At 36.4% G+C, this 24,022-nt stretch overlaps 3 protein-coding genes and 1 long non-coding RNA gene across 6 annotated transcripts; 2 read left to right on the forward strand and 2 right to left on the reverse strand.

Annotated features, from left to right (window-relative positions):
- The first annotated feature begins 339 nt into the window (after positions 1–339).
- LOC110848824 (mitochondrial glycine transporter A) lies at positions 340–6,129 on the forward strand. 2 transcript variants are annotated; one of them, XM_022096151.2, is made up of 11 exons: positions 340–723; positions 801–921; positions 1,263–1,422; positions 1,513–1,614; positions 2,795–3,308; positions 3,389–3,519; positions 3,675–3,783; positions 3,885–4,064; positions 4,684–4,839; positions 4,911–5,093; positions 5,183–6,129. In XM_022096151.2, the coding sequence occupies exons 5-11, from the start codon at positions 2,931–2,933 to the stop codon at positions 5,300–5,302; spliced, it is 1,257 nt and encodes a 418-aa protein (XP_021951843.1). In that variant the 5' UTR covers positions 340–723; positions 801–921; positions 1,263–1,422; positions 1,513–1,614; positions 2,795–2,930; the 3' UTR covers positions 5,303–6,129. The 2 variants fall into 2 exon arrangements, with proteins under 2 accessions (XP_021951843.1, XP_021951844.1); XM_022096152.2 differs by having other exon boundaries at positions 1,267–1,422.
- A 2,961-nt stretch (positions 6,130–9,090) lies between these two features.
- Positions 9,091–15,006, forward strand: LOC110848329. 2 transcript variants are annotated; one of them, XM_022095517.2, is made up of 8 exons: positions 9,091–9,341; positions 9,930–10,188; positions 10,391–10,469; positions 10,555–10,706; positions 11,174–11,355; positions 11,498–11,811; positions 12,492–12,661; positions 13,549–15,006. In XM_022095517.2, exons 1-8 carry the CDS (start codon positions 9,246–9,248, stop codon positions 13,722–13,724), a joined length of 1,428 nt encoding a protein of 475 aa, XP_021951209.2. In that variant the 5' UTR covers positions 9,091–9,245; the 3' UTR covers positions 13,725–15,006. The 2 variants fall into 2 exon arrangements, with proteins under 2 accessions (XP_021951209.2, XP_035707337.1); XM_035851444.1 differs by having other exon boundaries at positions 11,174–11,337.
- Positions 15,007–15,861: 855 nt separating this feature from the next.
- Positions 15,862–19,619, reverse strand: LOC118435499. The gene is made up of 5 exons (XM_035851661.1): positions 19,562–19,619; positions 18,601–18,992; positions 17,603–18,307; positions 17,241–17,521; positions 15,862–16,863 (listed from the first exon to the last, which is right to left on the reverse strand). Exons 2-4 carry the CDS (start codon positions 18,974–18,976, stop codon positions 17,364–17,366), a joined length of 1,239 nt encoding a protein of 412 aa, XP_035707554.1. The 5' UTR covers positions 18,977–18,992; positions 19,562–19,619; the 3' UTR covers positions 15,862–16,863; positions 17,241–17,363.
- A 2,298-nt stretch (positions 19,620–21,917) lies between these two features.
- Positions 21,918–23,378, reverse strand: LOC118435487. The gene is made up of 3 exons (XR_004834797.1): positions 23,163–23,378; positions 22,473–22,664; positions 21,918–22,156 (listed from the first exon to the last, which is right to left on the reverse strand). It is a non-coding gene; the product is annotated as an uncharacterized LOC118435487 (long non-coding RNA).
- Between the last annotated feature and the right edge of the window lie 644 nt (positions 23,379–24,022).

Below are 24,022 nucleotides of genomic sequence, written 5' to 3' on the forward strand. Positions count from 1 at the left end.
ATTATGGACCTCATGAAAACCTTGCTCAACAGAATTATGTCACATTTTTGTACGAGTTGTTGTATTCATACATACGCTGAGCGGCATCACATGTGTAACTAACTACAAGTCAGTTAGTTAGTTAATGCATAATATTGATGTTCAAGGTGAACCTTAAAAAATAACTTGAACTTTTGCATACGTGCCAGTCTGCCCGATTCTTAAATGCGTATGTACGTACATAAGCGAATTCATACATTACGAGAATCCCGTCTCACCCAATGCCAAAAAACCACGACCACTGAAATTCGCACAAGAGCAGAATGCACAATAACATTGTCCAAGTGTTGAACTCAACTTACAGTAGACACAGTGTGTTTCAGTTCAGCACTTGGACAACAATAACATTGTAACCGAATCTCCGCAGGTTTGCAATTTGCACGGTACTCATCATTTTTTCGACGTAATTTCTTCCAACTTTGGTTAAACTTTGAAATTTTTAGTCAATTGGTGCTAAATATTAAAGAAAATCTTGCTTTAAGTATTTGCACGATATAATAGTCATTAAATAGTCAAATCTCGCTGGAAATTTTGAAATCGGAAAATTTCGTCATTCGTGTCTCCATATTTTTCGCCTTATCAGACAATTGTGTCAAATTCGAGCCCTGACTGATTTTTACAGCGTATTTAGTTTGTTTAATTTACCTGTCGCAACATTTGTCCCAACATTTAACCAACGATAAGGTAATCTTTTAACAAAATATGTTTTTACGCTGTTATTTCTTTAACTAAATATTTTCTCGTCTTGTTTCTGGCTCCAGGTTGTCTGCCAATTCACCATCTCTCCGACGACGACATCTCTTCGTCATTTGTAGCCCACTTGTTTCTTGTCCCGATGACCTTTCGACCCCTGTTCCAACTCTGCACTTCCTTCGCCTGATTGTATGTAAATATGCTAATTTATTTTATTATGCATGGATGGATGGATCGAAATTAATTGATTGATTCGTGTTTACGATAAAATATGCCAATCTGACAGGCCGGTCATTCTCGTCCGTTACTTCACTTGTTTTTTTGAAATTGCAATTTATTCTTATTTATGCAAAGTGGTAAAGTCAGTCATAAATTTGACTTGATAATTTAATGCAGTTCACTAACCGCACGACTTGATCAAACTAATTAATCATGCCAAATTGTGAAAGAAAGTGAAACTAACAACGAACGACTAGTTTAACTGGAATGAATCTTATCTCATTTAATGTAATTCATTTTTATCTGTTCAGTCAGATTCCATCCGCGACTCGTCCACTTCGAACAGGTCACGAACTACTGCAGTTTTTGCATAGCAATCAATCGTCACCCCCCGGATCTGGGACCCCATCCGAAAACGGGGGCAGGACAGACAACCATGAAAAAACTGACAACAATACAACAACTTCTACAGTATGAGAGAAACATATTTATCAAAATTAAGCATTATTTAACCTTTGTTATGTAAATTATGTAAGTTATGTAAATTTTTCCATTTTACAGCCTATTTTAACCTATCGTCCACCTTGTGAAATATCAATATCGCCCTCCAGATAAGAAGAACACCCGGACGAGAAGAATATTAATCACAATTTTTAAAAAATGGTACGATGTGCCACATTATTTATTTGTCGTGCTGCTTTCGTACTTTCGTATGAGAGGGATACCCCTAAATTTCAGTTTACTTTTTACTCGTGCCCTTTTAACCCCAAACAAGGCCACTATCACACAACAGTCACGACGACGATATGATGAAGAGAAGAGTCTCAGTCGCACTACTGTCAGAAGCGACACGACGATTAATTTTTACTTAATGGGACCATCATCATAAATTGTCACCAAGTTATGTCCTCTGCTGATGATGATGATGATGTAATCCTTCTCATATGATTTCGTGTCGTGTTATCAATCAATCATTTAATGATGATGATGTTAGTTTGGGTGGGATGTCATGGGATGCACTTCCACCCTCAAAGTTATTTATTAGTTAGTTAGCAACAGGCTAGGCCCAGTTGAAGAATGTCCCACAGCAGAGCAGCAGCATGATAATTAATTACTTTACACATACAGAAACCCCCTCCGCAAAACTGTCGACTTTATGTTCTTTCTTGGTTAAATAATGGAAACCACCTTGAGCCAGTTTCTTTTTCAAATTTCCATTCATTTTTCTTGGACTTTGCAACGCATTTAATAATATTTATCGTCATTAAGTGTAAAGAACTCTATTTACTCGTCCCCCCAGCACGAAATGGAACCTTTTTTTAAAAATAATTTTGTTAGTCTATGTATGTCCTGTTAAGCTAAAGTTAAAGTCCATGCCCTTAGGATTAGTGAAGAGCATATCATTTCCCATTAGATAAATATCTAACTCAACCTTTTTTCAGAGAGGTCGCACATTTTACGACTTTTTTCATATCCTTTTGCTTTTTGGCTCAGAAAGTCGCTTTCTTTGACGTAGTAAAAAATTTCTGGGTGTAAATAAATATGCTCGTGTTATTTTTATGGAAGGGTTGAACCTTACCCAAAACAAGGCAAATGAATGCTATGCATGTAAATTAGTAACTGTTGCATGCATGGATTTCTGGATTGAATGCCCTTTCCTTGTTTGGCATATTTGTCCCTTCTTTGATGATGCTGAGGGTAAATTAACAATCAATAGAAAATAAAATCATAACAAAATACCGATAAGAAAACATGGGGAAGAAATGTAAATGTTGACGATAAATAATATTTTATGATGCAGTAAATTAAATCATACTAAAATTTATGTGTATCCATATTTCAGGCTGCTAAATGATGTTTATGATGGATGGATAATTATGATGATGACCACCATACTCGTAACTAACTACTACGCTACGGCTACTTACTACTCAACTTAGTAAAACTTAACTGAAAAAAGAACGCAATAAAAGAAGGTGATGCTGCAAGAAACGGCTCAGTCTACGTCGTCCTCTCCTCCCGCAGCAACGTCCACGATAAGCAGCATCCTCCTCACGGCAAAGCAGAAAGAAGTGTCATCGTCTCAGAAAGTGTCAAATAGTCAAAGTAGTGACAAGAGTGATAGCAAAAATCGTGATATTAATTGTAGCGCCCCCACTGTAGCTAATAAAAAGAGTGACCACTCTTTCTTCTCTTCGGACCCGAGCGATTCTAAATTTTTAAATATCGACGCATATTCAGACACAAGTCGAGCCACGGAATCCAAATCCACGTCGTCTTCTTCTCAAGCGGAAACGGGGCAAAGTACGATAAGCTCCGAACAAAAGTCAGGCTCATTTATGGACTTGCACACTCTTGTGAGTTTGGTGACATATTTATATATACTTTTGATTGATACATAATTTTATGTACTAATTTTTGAAAATGATTTTGACAGCATCCCATCTTTAAATCTTTTCTCATCGGGTCCGTATCAGGAACATGTTCGACCGTTCTTTTCCAACCGTTGGATCTGCTAAAGACGCGACTTCAGCAAGCGCCCAGCCCAGCACAACTCAGATCTTTCAGGTAATTGAGATTTTTTAGCATAAATTACTCATTTTCTACGAAAATTACAAAGTTTACGTATGTAGCTCACTCATTTCCAATGAAAGTTGGCCAAAAATTTACTCAAATAATTGCAAACTTCATCTTGAATTGTATATTTACTACTTTGTATATAGTCCGACGGTCCCCTTTTCGGCCGCGACCACACCCATCTCGATGGTCTCAATAGTCTCACAAATCCTCCGGAATGAGAATCTCTTCTCGCTGTGGCGTGGCATGACTCCGGTAAGCATTTGACATATGCAGCTTTTGACATATTTTAATAACTATCCATCTATCAACTAACTTTGCATTTCATTAACTAATTTCATAATTATTTTCCTTAGTCGCTGACCAGATGCGTGCCCGGAGTGGGACTATACTTCGCCACGATTCACGGTCTTAAGGGCGCCTTTAACATTACGGGCGAGCCTACAGCCATGGAGTCACTCCTTTTGGGGATGACGGGACGCTCCTTCAGCGGCGTGTTGATGATCCCGTTCACCGTGATCAAAACGAGGTTCGAGGTGAGATCAGAGCATGAGTTACGAAACGAAACGTCCTACGTAGAATTTGTTACTTGTGTAAATTAGCACAAAAAAAATTAAGTCGAACACGAACGAAATAATTAATTATTTCCATTTCTTTTACTTACGTTAACAATTCCTCTGTTTGACTTACTTGGTCCGAGCTGAAACATTGCTTTTATTTGGACATGATTCGCAACCCTGATAAATATGACTCGTGCCCTTTCTGACCCATGCAGTTAGCTAGCTGCACAGAACAGACAGATGTTTGGTGGTGGCTTTATCTCTCACTCGCCAATTCATGTCCCAAACTAAGGATGTAAATGAACAGAGATCACGATTCCTACATGGGACCTGGCACGACTGAGCTGCCATTATGCAAATTTTTATGATGTCACCCCACCCCCTCGTAAAATAAAATGTGGTATCGAGTCGAGTCAAATGACCATTGATTAAGTAACGGCAAGCTGAAAGATAAACCACGATTTATTGCAGAGCAGTCATATTTTATTCACTGGAATTTGGTTGTTGTCAAGTTGTGTCACTTTTCTTCGTCGTTGACATAAAGACATGACGTAAATTGACCAAATTAATGGTATCTTTGTTGATTTCCTTGCAGAGTAAAGTCTACCAATATTCTAGTATTCGAGAAGCCTGGAGGTGCATTTATGCGCAAGAAGGGGTCCGCGGACTTACGTGTGGTCTGGTCCCGACGCTTTTGAGGGACGCTCCCTTCTCCGGGCTTTATCTCATGATGTACACTTCCACCAAGAAGGTATGTCATGCATATTAAAGAGCACTTCCGGTTTGGATTATATGGACACTAATTAAGATTATTCATGACAGGCTATCGGTCCCGAGTGGATGTCCGACCCCACGTTTGGTCCGTATGTCCGCTTTTCCGCTGGGATCGTGGCTGGCGTGGGTGCTTCGCTGGTCACGCAACCCTTCGACGTTATCAAGACAAAGATGCAACTCTACCCGGACAAGTTTACTTCGGTGAGGCATGTGGTTCCGTACGTATTCCAGGTATGTGTAAAACAGGAAGTGAATAATTTATTCAGTTTTGCATATTTCCGGTTTCAAAATCTAACCCGTTTTTAATTTTGTCTCGACAGAGGTACGGAATCCAAGGATATTTTAAAGGAATCATGCCCAGGATGATAAGAAGAACGTTGATCGCAGCAATGTCATGGACCCTTTATGAACAACTTATCCACAGTTTGGGACTTAAGTAAGAAAAGGAAATTAGAAATTGGACTCTAAGAACCCCACCGTTTTTTAATGAAATCAAACCTCGTCTGGATACGAGTTGAATAATAATGGTTACGTTTTCGGACTGGATCTGGACCCTGATACATAAATAACTGAATCGCAGCAGCTACGTACATACGTTAACTCGGATTTAATTAATTATTAATTACTGCTTTTTTTACTAATTACGGATAAGTAATTATTTATTTAAGGGATGATTAACGAGAGATTATTATTTTATTAAGTAACTAACTAGTGCAACTATACATGATAATGATCGAGTCGGTTTTAACTTAATTATAGTTTCGCTGACTTTTTAACTATGATGGGTATATATTTTCGCACATTATTATTAAGTTTTTGGTTAGTCAACCTATTTATGTCCTTAATTAGTTCATCCACGGAACTTGTAAAGTAGTCAGACAGGAACTGTGTCATTTTTTGTGGCATGCGAGCACTATCGTGAGTTTTAAAGAAAAAATACGTACAAAAACAGGTGCCTACGTACAATAGTGACGTTTATATTTTACTTGGGATGTTAAAAGTATGTAATTTACATAAGTCCTTTGGAGAATAATGTATGCATTATTCTAAATAACCAGTAATTAATGAATAGTCGGTGCAGGTCATCACTATTTTAATAAAACAATCACTATATAAATACAACGTATATACGTACATGCCCAGCTACCTACGTCATGAAATTTTGAAACATTTGTATATCTGTGCTTATATTATGCATACGTCACTTACACTATTTAATGAAATAAAAAGGTCAAGTATATTTATTACATTGGCGTCATTTACATAACTGGTCAGTTTTATAATTTATTGAGTAGCATCAAATTCTTTACACACATTTGACATTTATTTGGAACATCACTCACTCATTCAAGAGGCGACATTGTTAACAAACTATCCAGCTTCAAGCTATGTAAATATTAAAAATCTGCATGCAAAAATGTGGATAAAAGTGCGAAAAAGAAAATAAAAATCAATTCCCAATGTCCTATGCCATATTTTTATTTAATAAATAAAATCATGATTTTATGTATTATTAATTTAAATATTATTAATTCATATATTGTTTATTTTACCAATTTTTATTTCATTTTTTATAGACATCTGAAATTGTCTATTCCATCATAAATTTCGTAACTCAACTTGCTCTTGTATTTATCGCGAAATGTGCATGCAAGCAAATCATGCATCCTTTGCCCTGTCTGACTTTGTGCATAATAAAATTACGAAAATCAATCAATTGCTAACTTTCATATCGACACCGTAGCTTATCAATTCATCGTCATTTATCAATCTTAATGAATCCAATCTAATCCGATTTTATCGTGTTCATCAACCTGTGAACTGATTGAAGCTAATCCGATCACTTTTTGGCACCGTTGATTTGATACTCGTCACAACGTAAGGTCGATCGATTACATTATTAAGTAAGGTACCTGATCCTCTCCCTGCCAAACCGAAATTTTAATATTCCCCCAACATCATATTAATTAATTATTTAATCAATTAATCAATCAATGAATCTTGATCCTTATTACCCAGCCCACGTCGAAAAACAAATATTCATAAATTCAGCTACTTTTTCTTCTGCCTCTTTGATCTTGAAATCTACTTACATATTTACAAAAACAATTCATGTAATTCCGATTTACCAATATTTTCATACATATAATTCCTGTTTACCAATATTTTACCTATATTTTACATCCAATTTATTTATTTATCGGGAACAAACATCTCGCCAGAAAATAATTCTTGGAACAGTTTTAAGCCGACGTGGACATACATACTTTCACCCCTGAATAATTCAACAAAACAATAGCCGTAACCATTTTTGTTGTTTAATGTCAAACCTCATAGTTTCCAATTTGCTTGGGTACATACATCCAGTGGCTGCGGAAGCGTGGGTGGGGACAGAGGGACAATAATGTCCCCACGGTTGTCCGATGTCCCCATGTTATATTAACCCCCGCCCCCTCCCCTATCCTACAATGTTAATGTCCCCAAATGTCCCCACGGCATCCGCGGCCACTGTTTTCGTATAAAAATAATACGTATGCACATCAGAACTACCAACCAAATGAAATGAATTTTACCTAAACGACACCAGCAATTTTGCAAAAACAACAAGTACATAAAACAGGTCAGACAATTCAGTCGAAGGATGAAAATAGTTCTCGCTTTTGCAGAAATTATGGTATTTGGCTCGTATTGTAGATATTTTGTGAAATTATGGCAATACTTGCTTGCTTTCACTGAAGCTATATGCACATTCGTTATTATTACACCGCCTAATTTGCATACCCACCACGCTAAAATGTTATGAACCCCATTCCTGCCAAAAGTCAATTAATTGATCCACTCTTCAACCACCCAAGCAATTAAATGAATATTCAAACAGACTGGCATTTTACTCTGCATTGCAAGAATACCCGGGTATCAGTTCATTTACTCCGGTAGAATAGCACCCAAAATTGTCCACCTTATTAACTTCACATTGCCTAAAAAAACGCATAATAACATTCAATAATTTCTTTCTTCTTCTGACTGAAACACAAATTGTGACATCTTCTTCACCCCAAAATTAATCAATGAAAGCATAAAAAAGCATGTAATGAAAGCCAATAAAAAATATATTTATGTCCGCGACCACGACAAATTCTCGTAAAAATTCAATATTGAAAACAGAAAACCGACTAAAATCCGAAAATTAATCAATGAAAGGACAAAAAGCTGTGATGCAACCCATAAAAAAATATATTCATGTCTATACGACCACGACCACGACAAACTCTCGTAAAAATTTAACTACTACTGAAAACCGAAAAAAATCCGATTTTTTTTTCGCAAATTAAAAAAAGCTGTGACGCAATGCATTAAAAAATATTGATGTTTGTATGTCCACGACCATGACCAATTCTCCTGAAAATTTAAAGAAACCCGAAAACCGACCAAAATCCGAATTTTTTTGACCACTTAAAAAAACTGTGATGAAATGTGTTCAAAATTCGAATGCACTTCGTCTCAGTTTTTTAATTTAAAAAAATTGTTATGTCCCCGACCAAAACAAATTCTCATAAAAATTTACCTACTCAAAACCGAATTCCGAAGAAAATCCGAATTTATCGCTACTTTCTTTCAATAAATTCAATCCATCAATAATTTCACCCTTTCCTCTCTCCCACGTACCTATACATAAAACCCGAATAATACAGCCTAATTAAACCCGGGCGTATCAAATATGCATACCATACATACCTCCGCTCTAGTCCACTCCCGGGTAATACCCGGGTATTGTGTTGTGTTGTGTCCTGTCCACCTAAACCACCCCTGTTTGTATTCGTATTCATATTCATCATACTTAAAGACGCTTTTGCTCCCCCCATTTCTCCATTTAATGAAAGTCAATCAAACCAAGAAAATAACGTGGCAGCCTTGAAATTAGGGAATAAATGGTTGATTTCATCCCAGCCAGTTATTCATTGATTTATCGGCTTTCGCTTATTGTTTGACTCACATTTGACATTCATCCGCCACGGGTTTGCTTTTTATTTTGCGTCGATTTCTCCCTTACCCATGGATGATATTAAAGCCAAACTTATCAAATATTCAGAGGTCGGCCCGCCTTTTGCTGCTCCCGTTATGACGACGACCACGACGACGCCATTTGAATATTAGGTAAGCAAATATGTGAAATTCGGAGCAGGGACGAAATTCGGACGAGACACGTCAGTATAACGGGAACCTTGGACCGGAACTAACGCATCGGGGGGAAGGAATTGTTGGAAATTTTGAAATTGATTAAGTTTTTGAAAATGTATAATTCCAGTCGTGACTCGGGACGATAAGGAGTTATCTGCTGATAAGTAATCATCGTGTATAGGAGTGATAAGAGATCTCGGTGCCATGGACGATTCTGGGTTTGGGATTTATAAATACTATTTCAAATTGTTGAGGACCTTTGGAGCGTTTCCGTACCGAGTGGAAGGAAATGCGCAGAAGGTAATTAAATTAAGAAGAAATACAATAGGAAAATTATTGGAAATTATTGTGTAATGTGTACAAGTACCGATGCCAAGTTAGCAAAGAGAATATGATTCACTGCGATGTTCGTAACGCTATAAAATTACCGCCAACTTAGAAACATTCGAGATGCTGTTGCTTGATTGAGAGTAAAGCATTTTCACAAAATGATTGTTAAACGGTTTCAAAAGTCTGCACATTTTGTAAATAATGCGAATTAGTCTTAGGAATTTCTATACATTATCAAAATTGTAAGGTTTACGCAGTTACAAATATTTTAGCGAAATACTTTTGATCAATTTCTCTTGATCGATAAGCAGAATTCAGATGAAATCATGTTGAAAATTCAAGTCACAAATATTACCATGCAAAACCTGTGACGCGAATTAGTCTTAGAAACTTGTACAGCTGGCCAAAAATTACGCGATTTACGCAGCTATCCACAAATATTTTCGTGAAATGCTTATCAAAAATTTCTCCCGATCGATAAGCAAAATGTCGAAAATTCAACCACCAAATGTCATGTTATCATGAAAACCCTGTAAGATAACCCTTTCGCTCCCATAGGTCGGTCACTACAGGGACGGTTTGTGGAAGTGGTTGTACTACATCAACTACATCGGGACCTCGTTCGGCGCCGCCTTTCAAGCCGTCCAGCTAGCGTTGACCATCCAGTACGAGCCCGACCCCATCAACGTCATCGCCCAACTCTGCTGGATGTTCGCAATGGGAATCCCATTCGCCAATCAGGTCTACTCGCTCAGAAATGAGGACAAGATTGCGAACAGTGTCGACGTCTGGTGTCAACTGGAACGGACCGTGATCGGTAAGGCTATTGTTGGCTAAGAAAAAAAATGGAGGCAAAAAAATCTGAGAGGTTATCTGGCAAAGTTTGTTTAATAGTGCAAAAACAAAATTTGAACTTAGACAAATTTAAGGATTTTTGTCCAAATTTTTTTGAACGAATTTTTTGTATATTCTAAAATTTCTTAGGGTATTGTGAAACTAATCGATATTTTATTATGCAGGTTCTAGTCTCCGTGGTCTCGGTAATATGCCGAGCGGCCCTCTACCGACAATGTCTGCGTGTCATGCGGCACAAAATCGGTAATTAAATGATTTCGAATAATATATAAAAATTTTGATTTAGTTTTTTTCCCAATTTCTAAAATGTAACTCTATAAATTTGTAGGCTATGCAAGCGAACTTCCGCCATCTACATACTCATGGGAATTACTGGCTTCATCGGAATGGCGATGCACTACTGGTTCATGCCAAAGTTTCCGGCATATCTGTACCAAATCATTGAAGGGGAAGACGTAACGATCAAATATCTGTGTGGAGGTGAATTCAATGTCAAATAAGACAAAATTTCCTTAGATGACTAAGGAAATTTTGACCCACATTTGATCACAATCAGCACATTTCTAATCATTTCTCGGCCTTGCGAATTTATTTAAAAATTCTGGACGACTAATTTATAGGGCAAGTCGTTGCCAATTTTTAAAAAATATGCACTCCAGATTTTGACACTTTTAGAAAGGAGGACATCTCAAGTTTAGGAAACCTTCAGAAAAACTATAACTCGTCAAAACTTGCTAAAAAAACTATTAATCAACGCACGGACTGCAAATTCGTCGTTCAGAATTTTAAAATAAATTCCCAGAGCGGCGAATTGATTAAAAATATGTTGATCTTATTTTAAGGTTGAGTCATTTAGTCCTACGTTACCCAGTTAGATCTAAATGCACCTTTAGCTTGGCGCTAATTTAAAAAAATTTCCTAAAAAACCCTAATTTTTCTCCCCTTAGCCTTCCAACTCTGGATGGTCATCCTAATCTGGATTAACATCTTCGCCACCGAAGTCATCATGGTCGTCGCCTCCGGCTCATTGGTCCACTGTCTCGAAACGCTGAGTTATCGTGGCGCCGTCGTAATGGCGAATGGACAATGTGACGTGCCACATCTAAACGAGGTGCTCATCAAGAACTGGGTATAAATCGCTCACATTTCCATCGTTGTTTAAAACATAGAAATTATGTGTACCCCTTGTCCGCTTAAAGTATGCTTACATGGTCTCGCGAACCTTAACATGATACGCGATATCGTCCCGCTTTTCTTAAAAATTTAAACAGACCGCCTTCGAGGGGAAAGGCATGACTGGATCGGGACCCCCGAGCAAGCCGCAGTTCAACACGGGTCACACGGACAAAGCGCAGGAGAAAGTGTTGAGCGCGATGAATACTGAATCTCGCGCGAAAGCGGACGCTGGTGGCGGGAAAGGCGGGTACGATGAGGATTCCATGTATCTTGCGTCCGTGGTGCAGAATGTGGTTGACATTCAGTACGCGCTTGATCGGTACAAGGACGTCGAAGCGGTGGTGGACTCGCTCAATAATGCTTTCTCCAAGATGGTCTTTGCCCACCAGAGTATCTACATGATGTTGATGTGAGTTTGTTGGTTATTTTTTTGATGGGAGGGGGAAAACCTTGTAAACTTTGTAATTCAGGAAGTTTCTCAGGGGGAGAAAGTATGGAAAGAACGTTTATGCAAATTTTGCAGACATAAAGTAATGCGAATTTATATTGGATCTAAAATAGTGAACATTTTTGGATTTGTACCAATTTTTAACGGCCTGTAACAATTTATGAAGCAATTCACGTAGGCTATTGTAACGTTGTAAAATCCGTAAACTTATGTACAAGCTTCTACAAATATTGCAAAGTAAATTAGCTTACAAATTGTGTAACTTTACTGATCCTCAGATCATGGGCGTTTTTTTTATTTAGTAAAAGTTTTTCAGTTCGCGCAGCCCTTTGTAATTTTATAAAGTCCGTAAAATTGCAAATTTTTGTCGAATTTTACAAATATTTCAAGGGAAAATTAGCTTCCAAAATTTGTGTAAGTTTACTCAGATCAAGGGCGTCTCTTTATTTTGGAACAGTTTTTTTTACAAAATTTGCGGATTTTACAAAGTTACTAAAGACTCCGTGAATTGCGCTATGTATAGAATTTCTGCCAGGGATTACCAAACGTTGTTCATAATTTGCATTTGATCAAATGCACAAAAATGTGTTTCAGAATTTTTGCTGTAAAATTAGGAAATTTATTCAATTTTTCCCCTTTAGGTGCACTTTGTTCTACACTCCGATTCGCCACTTGAAAATCCTCCCTGTCGAAGGGTCCACTCTTTTCGCCATAATTGCGCTCTACTATTGCATCCGGCTCTTCGTCTTCTTCCCTGCGATGGGACGACTCAATGCGCAAAGCCACACCTTCGTCGAATCATGGATGGAAGGTAGGATACATAATTTTTGTAAACTTTGCAATTTTTTCTGTGCTAAGTTTATTAAATACTATCGTTGATCGAAACAATTCACTTCGATTCTTGTCACCAAGTACATAAACTCTAGATATACTCTTACAGAGTTGCTTGGAGAAGTTCAATTTGTAAAGGTTACAAAGAAAATCAGTGTGGCATAAACTTACAGAGAGGCAAATCATGCAGGCCTTGGTAACATTGTAAAATCCGTAAACTTACAAGCTTTTACAAAATTTTAGAAATATTTCTGAGGGAAAAGTAGCTTACACATTTTTGTAACATTATTCTGATCAAGGGCGTTTTTTATTTTGTAAAAGTTTGTAAAATTATTTTACAGGTCACACCAGGTTGCGTGAAGTGTCTCGCAGACAGTCGCAGATGAATTCTATAAAATCTATTAAACTACAAATATTTTCACAAAATATATTTAGCAACATTACAAAGAAAAAAAGAGTTTACAAATTTATCGTAAACTTACACAAACCTAGTTTTATTCAGAAATCACACTTTTTACACATGCTTCGCACAATAATTTTTCAAAACTTTGCAGTTAACAAATATCCTGAATCTGCAATTCATAAATAAACAATGAGACAATTCATGCAACAATTGGTAACTTTGTAAAATCCGTGCGTTCTGTAAAATAATTTTGTAAGCTTTTCCAAAATAAAGAGATCTGAGTAAAGTTACAAAAAGATTTAAGCTAATTTGGCCTCCGAAATATTTGCAAAATTTGGTAAAAGTTTGTAAGTTTACGGATTTTACAAAGTTGCCAAGCCCTGCGTGAATTGCCTCAATAGCGGTTCTTCACACAAAAAATATTGAAAATTTCTAACTATTTTTCCACCTAACTTTCCCCGCAGGCCTTCGACACATTCCTCGAGGAAAGTACGCGTACGAGTTCTACATGCACAAATTGGAAAGTTGCCGAAAGCTGGCCTTCGACTCTGGTGGCTTTTACCTCATGCAGAAAGGAACCGTTCTCACCTTCGTCTCCATTGTCACGACGCACATCATCGTCCTCCTCCAACTCTACTAAGCCCCAACTAATTAGCATATTAATTAATTACATTTAACCCCCGCATAATTAAAACATAAATTATAAAACATAATTAGCCAAATAACTTAGAAAATCGGTGCTAAAAAAACTATCCTTGAAACAAACTAAAAGTCTGGGCTTTAGCAAAGAAATCTGTACATAATAAAATTTGTCTGGAATGTTAAATTTAAACTTATTTAAGTAATAGAATGCGTTGAAGTCACAAAAATCCTGATAAAATTCTGAAAAATATTGGAAAATTAATTGTGTAAAACTATATAAATTCCTGGAATGAAAATTCCCTGGAAAACGATGTCCTAATGGTGCCACTCACTCTTGTACATAAAATAATACTCTAAATTTGCACAATTTACACACCAGGGAAGACAAACTTTACAAAATTAGGAAAAAAATAATGGACCCTATTTCCGCAAGTTGTCGAGGTTCAAATTTACACGGTTACAAAGCATTATATCCCTTTAAATCTTTAACAATCCAGCAATAAGTAATTTGAATCAATTTCAATCATAAGTTTCCTGCCACAAATTTCTTCAGAATCTTAAATAATTATCTATCTTTCTTCCAATTACTTTACTTCTTCACTAGAATATTGAAATTTAAGCCCACAAACTATCAGAATATATGTCATGCTTAATTAAATAAATGTAATTGTGTATTAAAATATTTAAATTTAATTAAACGGACGTATCGCTCATACATTTAAAATGTATTAGTTCGTTAAATTACTTATGTATCAACGTAATGCATTTTAGAATGCATTTATGTATCTGATCAAGTAGCTCAATTATGCTAAATTATCTCTTATCGAGTAAAAAAACGTAAAATATTTAAAACTTGTGTAAGGAAGTATGATCCTTTAAAGGATAATCCGACACACCATAAATTACATCATCAGTATTCAATGTAATTAATTAAAATAGATTATAATTAAATTAATTAATGAATATTTTAATAATTACGAAATGTAGAAAAATTTGAATCTCATAATTTGACTTTTGTTCAAAAAGTGTATAGTTTTTTAGAGTTTATATAGAATTAGAATTAGGATTAGTATATATAAATTTTAGACAGTATCTTAGAGGAAATTGTGGGTAAAACGGTATCGAAAATATGCTGGTTAATTGTGGATCAATTACATATTAATTAATTAATTTCAATGTATAATTTCAAGTAATATAAAATACTTACATGTGTACATACATTGGATGAAATGTTAGTTTAGTATAATAAATCGAACTCTTTGTCACCGTCAAGTAAAATATTTCCTGATTAAATTATTACGTTGCAGCATTTAAATAGCAATATAAATAGCATGACTTTTTTGCAATTTTTTCACACATTTCTTTAGGAAACTTTTACTTGTTCCATTCCCCATTAAAATTCGACTCCTTTAAAATTTCATAATTCTTCTGGTTTTCAAAATCTTAGAGAAATACGGAAAATTGTGAAATGATCATGAATTTGAGTACCTATTTACATTCAGCAAAAATTTACTGGCATTTTTGGCATCATTTTTTTCTTGATTTTTTTAGCGTAGGATTTTACTGTACATACGTAAAAAAAGGAAACGTTTTCACATTTCAGGTTTGAATAATATTTAATTTATCTGAACAAACATGTAACGTGCCGATTTTCATGGAATTTTAATTATCTGAGAGTCTAGTCACAGTTTTTACGAAATGGTTCAGCCTCACGATTAACTTTACTGGTAAGTATCGACATATCAAGGAAGTCAGACAGACAAGGAAATTTATGGATTAAAAAATGATGGCAAATTCAGATTCAGAAAGCACTCCATATGCACATTGTATTATATAATAATTGATTTATTGCATCATAGCCAACAGCCTTTGCACATCATGAATGGTTACATAATATTGATAATCATAATCATAAAATCTTAAAAATACATAATGCACATTGTATTACATTATGCAAATATTTTACATACTAACTTTTGTCAATTAAATATATACAGACATATTAAACATATTTATTAGTTTCCCCTATATACATGTGGATCAGAGGTCGACGCCGCCGATCTGACGCCGCCGCGCCGCCATACGCCGATGATTTTTCCGCGCCGCCGCCGCCGAAAAATTTGATTTCCTATTCCTTTAACATTGCGACGCCGCGCCGCGCCGCCGACGCCGCCGAAAAATCACCAAAAACTGGCGCCGCCGCCGCCGAAAATTTGTCGGCGTCGACCTCTGATGTGGATAACTTTAGTCTGTATGATTGTAATAATTTTAGTTTAAATTTAATATTCAATATTAAAATGCTTAAATAAATGGGGTTCAAGTTAAACTTGCGCATTGTCAGCTTTACATATGTAAAATTATCTTATTAAATACTTACATACCTCTCAACTCATGTTAAGTATGTAAATACTAAAATTAGGTGTGCATACAATCCCTTTTGAAAAATCAATACCAGTCTGACTTTTTATTCGTGATGCAGCAGACTAAATAAATTTTCATAAAATTTACTTACTCAACGTATTTAGAACAAGCACATGATGGTCCAAGTTTCTGGGAATTTCGTACAAATCGACTTGAACTAAATAGCAAATTATTTTTTAATTTGGACTAAGCTGTATAACTTTGATAAGAAAGGAATTAAATATACAATTAATAGCTAATTAGTAAGAAACAGATTAAAATAAAATCGATCGGGGAAATTGCACATGGATATTTCATTCTTTTTTGAATTCATAGTACCCCAGAAACCCTTCAACTTTCCACCAGGTGCTTGACGCTCAATATCGTCCAATTGTTTTTTCCATTTGGTCAGCCGGTTTGTGAAAACGGTATTGTCTCTCAGGGTGTAGGAGTGATCTCCCGTATTATTTTTGTCACATCTTCCGAAATATTTAGCCACGTGCGCCTCACAAGTTTGGCAATAGGCCTTCTTTGTCACGTTGCGATCATGTTCAACTTTAGCATCACCATGAGCCTTAACCCACTTCTCGTAAGCACCTGGATCAAGGTATGCCGGGTGGTCTACTAATTTGCCTAGATTTACAAAAATCCCGCATAGAGCAAATAGCTTTGACCTTGTTCCACTGTTTTCCTTTCCCATGAACTCTCTCGATCCCAGGAGTAGCTGTTGTTTTGCCCTATTAATAAAAACGCAAAAATTTACAGGTTTGTTTTTATTACCTGCATGGATTTCAAAAACGAAAAAAAACTTCTGGAATTAAAATTTCGTGACATTTGAATTTTTACTAAGTCATATAAGTCTTTCGGATGGGAAACATTTTCGAATTTTTTAATTCATAAAGTTCCAAGATTTTGAAAATCCCAAATTTTGGCGGGAAAACAGTTTAAAGTTCGTGTCTCGTGCTCAAAAATATTGGTACGTGTATTTTTGTAGTGAACATAATAAATTTATAATCTGAGTTTAACATTTTATAGACCTGCATGGTAAGAATGAGTCAAAGTCTATATCGAGAGGTTTTTACACACTTATAATTAATTAGTAATGGCGACTTACAAACCATAAACTTCACTGTTATAGTCCTGTCCTTCTTCGAAATTCATCACCATATTTTTGATAATATTTTGCATTTTTACGTCATCAGCTACTAGATCTTTAGAATAGATATGTTCCAATGTATCAATTCGTAGCGCTGTACGGTTCTTTATATATTCCAATAAAATGTCCTGTCATCACATCGTTATTTATGACGTGATGCCCTCTGCCAGGATTTTTCCGGTCCTTTGCATTGTTTATTATGAAGTTTAATCCTTCCCTAATCTCATTCAGTTTCAGTTCTTAATAAGCGTAACATACTCAATTTAGATTATTATATTTTACTTTCAAATTATTTAGACATTCTAAATCTAGTAGCTTACTTTTTTCAGTACCGTGTTTAAGACTCGCCTGTACCGCAGCGCGTTTAAGGACTGCTTTAGTTTTATTAATATCTGTAGTTGCTGCGGCTTTTAAATGTTTGAAATCCAAATTCTTCTCCACCGATTCAACCAAACTATCCCATTCTGGTGCGCATGTTAGTAGACAGTCAAACAGGAACTTGTCACTGTTTGGAGGTCGCAGTACGGGTTCCAAGTCAGGAAAATATTCTGCATCGAAATAAAATCTGGATGTCTCCAAATTTTCGGCAGTTTGAAAGAATGTGAGGAATTCTTGTTGTACTTGAATCTGGAAGGCGAGGTCCTTCGTCATTTGAGGAATCGCCTTCATGACGGGATGTTCCTTCCATCCTGGGGGACTTGGCGTGGTGGATTTAACTTTCGTTGTGACCAGCGCCACAGCTCTGCCAACCTCTTTGGAAGCACTGGAACCCAATTTTTTTAAATCGGACATCCAGCTATTTTGTTTTTGCTTTTCCGTGGTAAGACATCCTTCAACATATTTTACATAGCTCGAAATCGACTTTCTTAGTTGGACATTATCCTTATCCTTTTTGGAAAGGGTGTTGTACAGTTTTGTAAAATTTCCCGCTTTCGTACTCGAAATTCCGGGTAAGAGAGTGCACGCAATGCCGTAGTTTATCGAACTGATATCCGACATCCCGGATTTTCTTCCAATATTGCTGGCTGTAACAAAAAAACCATTAACCACAAAATCTCATTCGGGGTATTCATTACGAGTTCGCCTTGGTATAGTAACGTTATAAAAAACAGTGGGGGTATTCATTACGAGTTCGTGTTTCTAGCAAAAATAAAAAAAATAAAGTTCGGAAATTTGTAAAATATTTTAGCTCAAAATTTCATTTACGAACTTCCCCATCTCCAATTAAAGCTAGTAATTTGTTGGCAATTTTTGTCCTAAATTATGTTGGGAGCCGAAAATGTAATGAATACCCCCATTATTATATAATAAATATCACCATCCTTGACGGCCTGAAGTCCAGCCAATGTGTCAGCTACATTTTTAGCACGCTTGTCACGAATTTTGAGCCAGTTATCGAAAACCGAATTGAAATTTTGAATTTGAACGAAATCCGTCACCACGCTGGTTGTGGGGTTGGATTGTTTAGTATCAATAAGCCCAACACCGGATGGAAGAATGCAGATTGGTGGTCCATTTCCGAGAGAAGTCAGCAAAAGTCCTTGTCCTGAAGTGGTGGCGGTGGTCGTAGGAGGAGCGTTTGCATTTTTTATTTCTTTAATGCTCTTTTGTAGCAAAGGCAGTAATTCTTGGAGCTGTTTTTCTGTGTCGATATCGTTCAAGAGGCATCTCTCCGAGCTGCCCCGAAGATACATCTTGATCAGGAAGTAACTGGAAGAGAGGACGACATATTTTGTCGTGATTATAGCTTAGTTTGTATATTTTTAGAAAATTGGTATTAAATAATTAATTAGTGACTGGAGTACATATGACTCTACCGGTATTGGTAATAACGAGAATTAGCATTTATTAATGTCGTGGTAATGAAAAATTTACTACTCGGAGACAAACTACTACCAATCTGGTAAGGAGTTATTACTAAATTAATACCAGTACGGATACGGAGTACATATGTAGTATGTACTCCGTCGTGGAGTCACATATTATATGATTCCACCAGATTTTTAGAAGTGCACCTTTTTGACCCAATTGTGAATCTTGTGTGCACAACTTAAGTCAATTAGTTTACATATATCTCAAAAAGAGAAATATGTAGAGTTGTGTGGTGAAGAGTGGAAGGTGAATAGATAATAAGCACGAATGCTTGATAAGTATTTAAGTAGTTTTGCTTTAAACTAAGTATTTAAGTAGTGTCAAATAATCTTGGTTAACAAGATGTAGTATTGTTGCAGAGAGGTTCAACTAAAAATAAATTGAAATAATGTACATAGTGGATTTACCGTTTTATGAGCTTAATTATTTCTGGGGGGGCTTATGTCTTCCCCTGCTCTGCTGCTGCTGGAATGGTCGACTCTGAACTATCGCTACTAATTTTATCCAACCAATTTACAAATTACATAATTCATCTCAATGACACGACCCAGCTACAAGTACGCCAGCACAGTAGAGATACAGATATGTAGTCATGAACAAACGTGTGTATGGCGCATATCCAAGTAAATATACGTACTTACACATATACAATATGCATGTTCGTTAGTAGATGTTCAACGTTCAATCAATTATATTTTATTATGCGATAGTTAAGTACATATGTATATATTAATTTTAATTGTCAAGTAATTAACCATGCATTTCAATGGCGTTTATGTGTAAAAATGGTGTGCCTAAAAAACTCGATAACCGTTTTGGATAATTTAAAATTGCGAGGCTTCTGTGATACCTATTTTAATGCATGTGGTCAATAAAATTGCTCTGAGAACGTGTCAAACTTGTCCTTGAGACAAGCCTTCTGAAATAAATAGTCGGCGTCTAGATCAGGTAGATTTAATCGTATTTCGAAATATTCAGTAAAAAGGATACAATATTTACATATTTACATATATTGCAGATTACGTATGTGTTCTATTTTAACATAAGTAATGGTAATGCTTGTAATATTGTGAAGGCAATTTTGTAAATCGAATCGTAATAAAACATGTAATCGAAAAGGCTTCTGTTTTATGAAAGTCCGAGCAAAGCACACCTTTTGAGATTTAGGTATTTGGAAGTGGGGAAATACATTATAACTTTTGCACTAAAAAATAGACGGATGTTGAATATTGTTATTATTATTACTCATTACGTAAATATGCAATTGGTGCGAAAAGTTATATTCCTAAAAATTGTACAGCATTTATAGGATAATTTTTTTCTACACAAATGTGTGTAATTTGGTAGCATTAATAGGTTAAGTAGTGAAATAAACTTGATTTATTAGATATTAAATATTGAGATTATAACAAACGATATTTTTAATTTGCCAAAACTATACCTAAAATAATAACGGTTAACATAACATGTACACTAATTATAGTCTTGGTCCCACCCCCAAAAGGTGGAGGAGGCATTGTTGCCCCCGGATAACAAAACCCAGCCCCAGAACCTTGTTTGAGTACACACTGAAGAGAAATGTAGTCAAAAATTTCATTATAATATACGCACTTCTTAAGTATTGATACGCCGTTGAGACATTCATAATATTGCGTACAATCATCTGCGAAATGAGATTAGATTATTAATTAAAACATGAAAATATCATGGAATATATAGTCAAAATACTTTGTCAAAATACAGGATTTTGAGCTCCGTTCTTCCCTTGCACCAACAAAAAGACGAGAATCTACGTGGAGAATGCATGCAAAAAATACAGGTTTTGTGAAGAAATTTCTTATGACTGTCAAAATACTTTCTATGTAAAAAATCGTGACATTTTGACAGCGATAAAAAGTTTTTTCTTCACAAAACCTGTATTTTTGCATGACTGTGCTATTCTCCTCGTAGATTCTCGTATTTTTTGGGGCGTGAAGAACGGAGCTCAAAATTTAGTAAATATTTTGATACAGTATTTTGCCCATCCTGAAGTAAAATATTTGCATACATGGATGAGGGAAAAGAGATCGCCCTTCTTCCGGACAAACGATTTCCGGAGGAGAAAACGTCGTCGTCGTGGGACGAAGCGTTGTTGTGGTGGGGCTTGTAGTCGTTGCCTCTGTCGTTGTGGGTGTCGTTGTCGTGGGCTCCGTCGTTGTGGGTGTCGTGGGCTCCGTCGTTGTGGGTGTGGTGGTTTCCGTTGTAGCGCTGGGGAAACAAATTGCATTTTCTGCAGAGACACAGTTTAGTAATATTCTATCGAATAAAAATCCCGTGCTGCAAGTCTCTAGAAACGAGGACCCCTCAAGACAGTAATAGAATTTGCGACAGTCATCTAAAAAAGTTATGAAGAAGATTAGATTACGCGTGGTGAAATTGCTTACAAAAGAGGTCTCCCAGCGAATGCTCTAAGATTTTGAGCAAATTAGTGTTACTCGAACACAAATTTAATTAGAACGAAATTTGCAAAAGACACGATCTCCCAATGGGTACGTTTGGCAGAGATATCTGCATCCAAAGAGTAATTTTAGAAAAATTTATCGGCTTTTGGGGGCGCATTTTCTCCTCTTTGGATACAAATATCTCTGCCTAACGTGCCCATTGGGAGATCGTGTCTTTCGCAAATTTCATACGAATTAAATTTGTCATCGATTGACATTAATTTGCTCAAAATCAGATAGCATACGCTGGGAGACCTGCAGTGTGAGTGGAAAGATAAGACAAGTGATTATGAGATAAGTGTATCTCACATGGGTGAGGCAACTTAAATACTCCCTGTGGCGGACACGAGATCGGGTTGGGTGTGGTTGGTTGGATCGGGGAAGGTGTCGTGGCTCCAGGAGCACATCGAGCTTCCGGTCCTGGTTTGCACGTCTTGTCCACGTGGTCGAACAAGTAATTGTTTGGACAAAGACGGTCGTCAATTTGTCCATTAATGCACATTATGTATCTTCGACAGTCGCCTAAAGGAACGACAACGTCAATTTAAGTTTCAATGTGAAGATTTGTAATTTTTGGAAATGATTATTGTGGGTACCCAAAAACACCGCTTCGCAGCACATCTTTGCAACTTTGTGGCGTTTGCGAAAGCAGTATCAAGAAGGAATTACTTTAAATGAAAATACAAAAATGAATAGGAATAAAATGACGTTTTTGCGAAAAATAGTTGACGACATAATTCGCAAACATTGCGAATATTTGTTGCAAAGAGAGCTTTCCGGTGTTTACAAGGTTGACGGGAATACTCGCATTACATATATTTGTACAGTTTTCCCTTACTTGGATGAGGTTCATAATATGTAGTTCCATCCGGTAAGCAGGTTACCGGAAGTGGCGTCGTGGCTCCCTGGGAACATCTCGCCATTTCCGTGGGGAGGCATAATCTTTCAAAAAAATCGAAAAGCGTGCCCTCCTCACACCGGGTTTCGTATCCGTTTCCGTTAACGCAGTAGTAAAATTTGCGACAATCCGCTAAAATATATTTAAATGATAAACTTGGGTTAATATTCCCAAATTACAGATACACTGTTAGAAATCCAGTATTAAAATGATACCAAGCGGTATTCATATACGACTCTACCAAAGTGGTGTTGATAAGTAATACCGTGTAGTAATAGCTCGGGATTAAAGTTTTACTGTTTAAAATTTTAAGTATATCGGTAGTAAATTTCAATACCAAGCGGTGGCAATTTTAATACCGAGAAATCAATACCTGCGTGACCGTACCAGATTTCTACACGCTTACAAATCCGGCATTAAAATAATACCAAGCGGTATTCATATATGACGCTTTCAAAGTGGTATTGATAAGTACTACGGTATTAAAGTTTCACCATTTTGGTAGCAAATTTTTTCTGACCGGTAATGTTTAATACCAAGTGGTAGCAACTTAATCAACACCTGTCTGATTATACCAGATTTCTAACGGTGTATATATTTAATTAATTACGTGTATTTATGGTCATTTACATTGATGAGGAATTTTGACGTCTCCCGTCGGCGGACAAGGCGCAGGTTGTGGGGTTGTTGACGTGAGTGGCGCTGTGGTGGGTGTGGTCGCACCTGGCGCACATATCGCTTCCGGGGCAGGTTTACATTGTTTGTCGAAAAAGTCGAATAAAATCCCAGATCCGCATTGTCGTTCGCCCCAGTATGTCCCGTCTTTACAGAGAAAGTATTTCCTGCAGTCGCCTAAAAATATGAAGGGGGTATTCATTTCGAGCTCGCACTTCCAACATTATTTTTGAATTTGTTTTGCGAACGAAATGAGCGCAAGTTCGCAAATAAATTTTCATAAAAAAGTTTTTTGCGAATTTTAGAGGTGTTCATTACGAGTCCGCATATTCTAGATATAATTTTGAAGTCCCTCTAGCCTTCGAGGTAGACAAATTCGGAAATGAATTTTCAAGCTAAAGCAAATTTTGAACAATATTAAAGGTATTCATTACGCGTTCGCATCATTAGCAAAAAACGAGGTCGGAAATTCACAAAAACTTGTGGACTTCCAGTTCGCAAAATATTTTTGGAATACGAACTCGTAATGAATACTAATTTTTGTTTACATACTCGGATGAGGAGTCTGAAATAATTAATTAATCAATCACTTATCTTCGGATTCACATAATTTGTCAAGTACATGAAACACTTGTGGACATAAACATGCAAATTTGTCGTGTAAATGTCACCCGAGCTTATTTCTGGTAATTTTAGATACAATTAAGCAATATGCACTTGACACGCGGCGAATGTTGTGTATTTACGTGCTTACGTAAACAGTAAACAATGGTCTAATTCAAGGATGTGGCCTTGCTCTTTGATGAGGTTTAATG

The sequence above is a fragment of the Folsomia candida genome, unplaced genomic scaffold, assembly GCF_002217175.1.
Source record: "Folsomia candida strain VU population unplaced genomic scaffold, ASM221717v1 Fcan01_Sc004, whole genome shotgun sequence".
Classification (NCBI taxonomy): domain Eukaryota; kingdom Metazoa; phylum Arthropoda; class Collembola; order Entomobryomorpha; family Isotomidae; genus Folsomia; species Folsomia candida.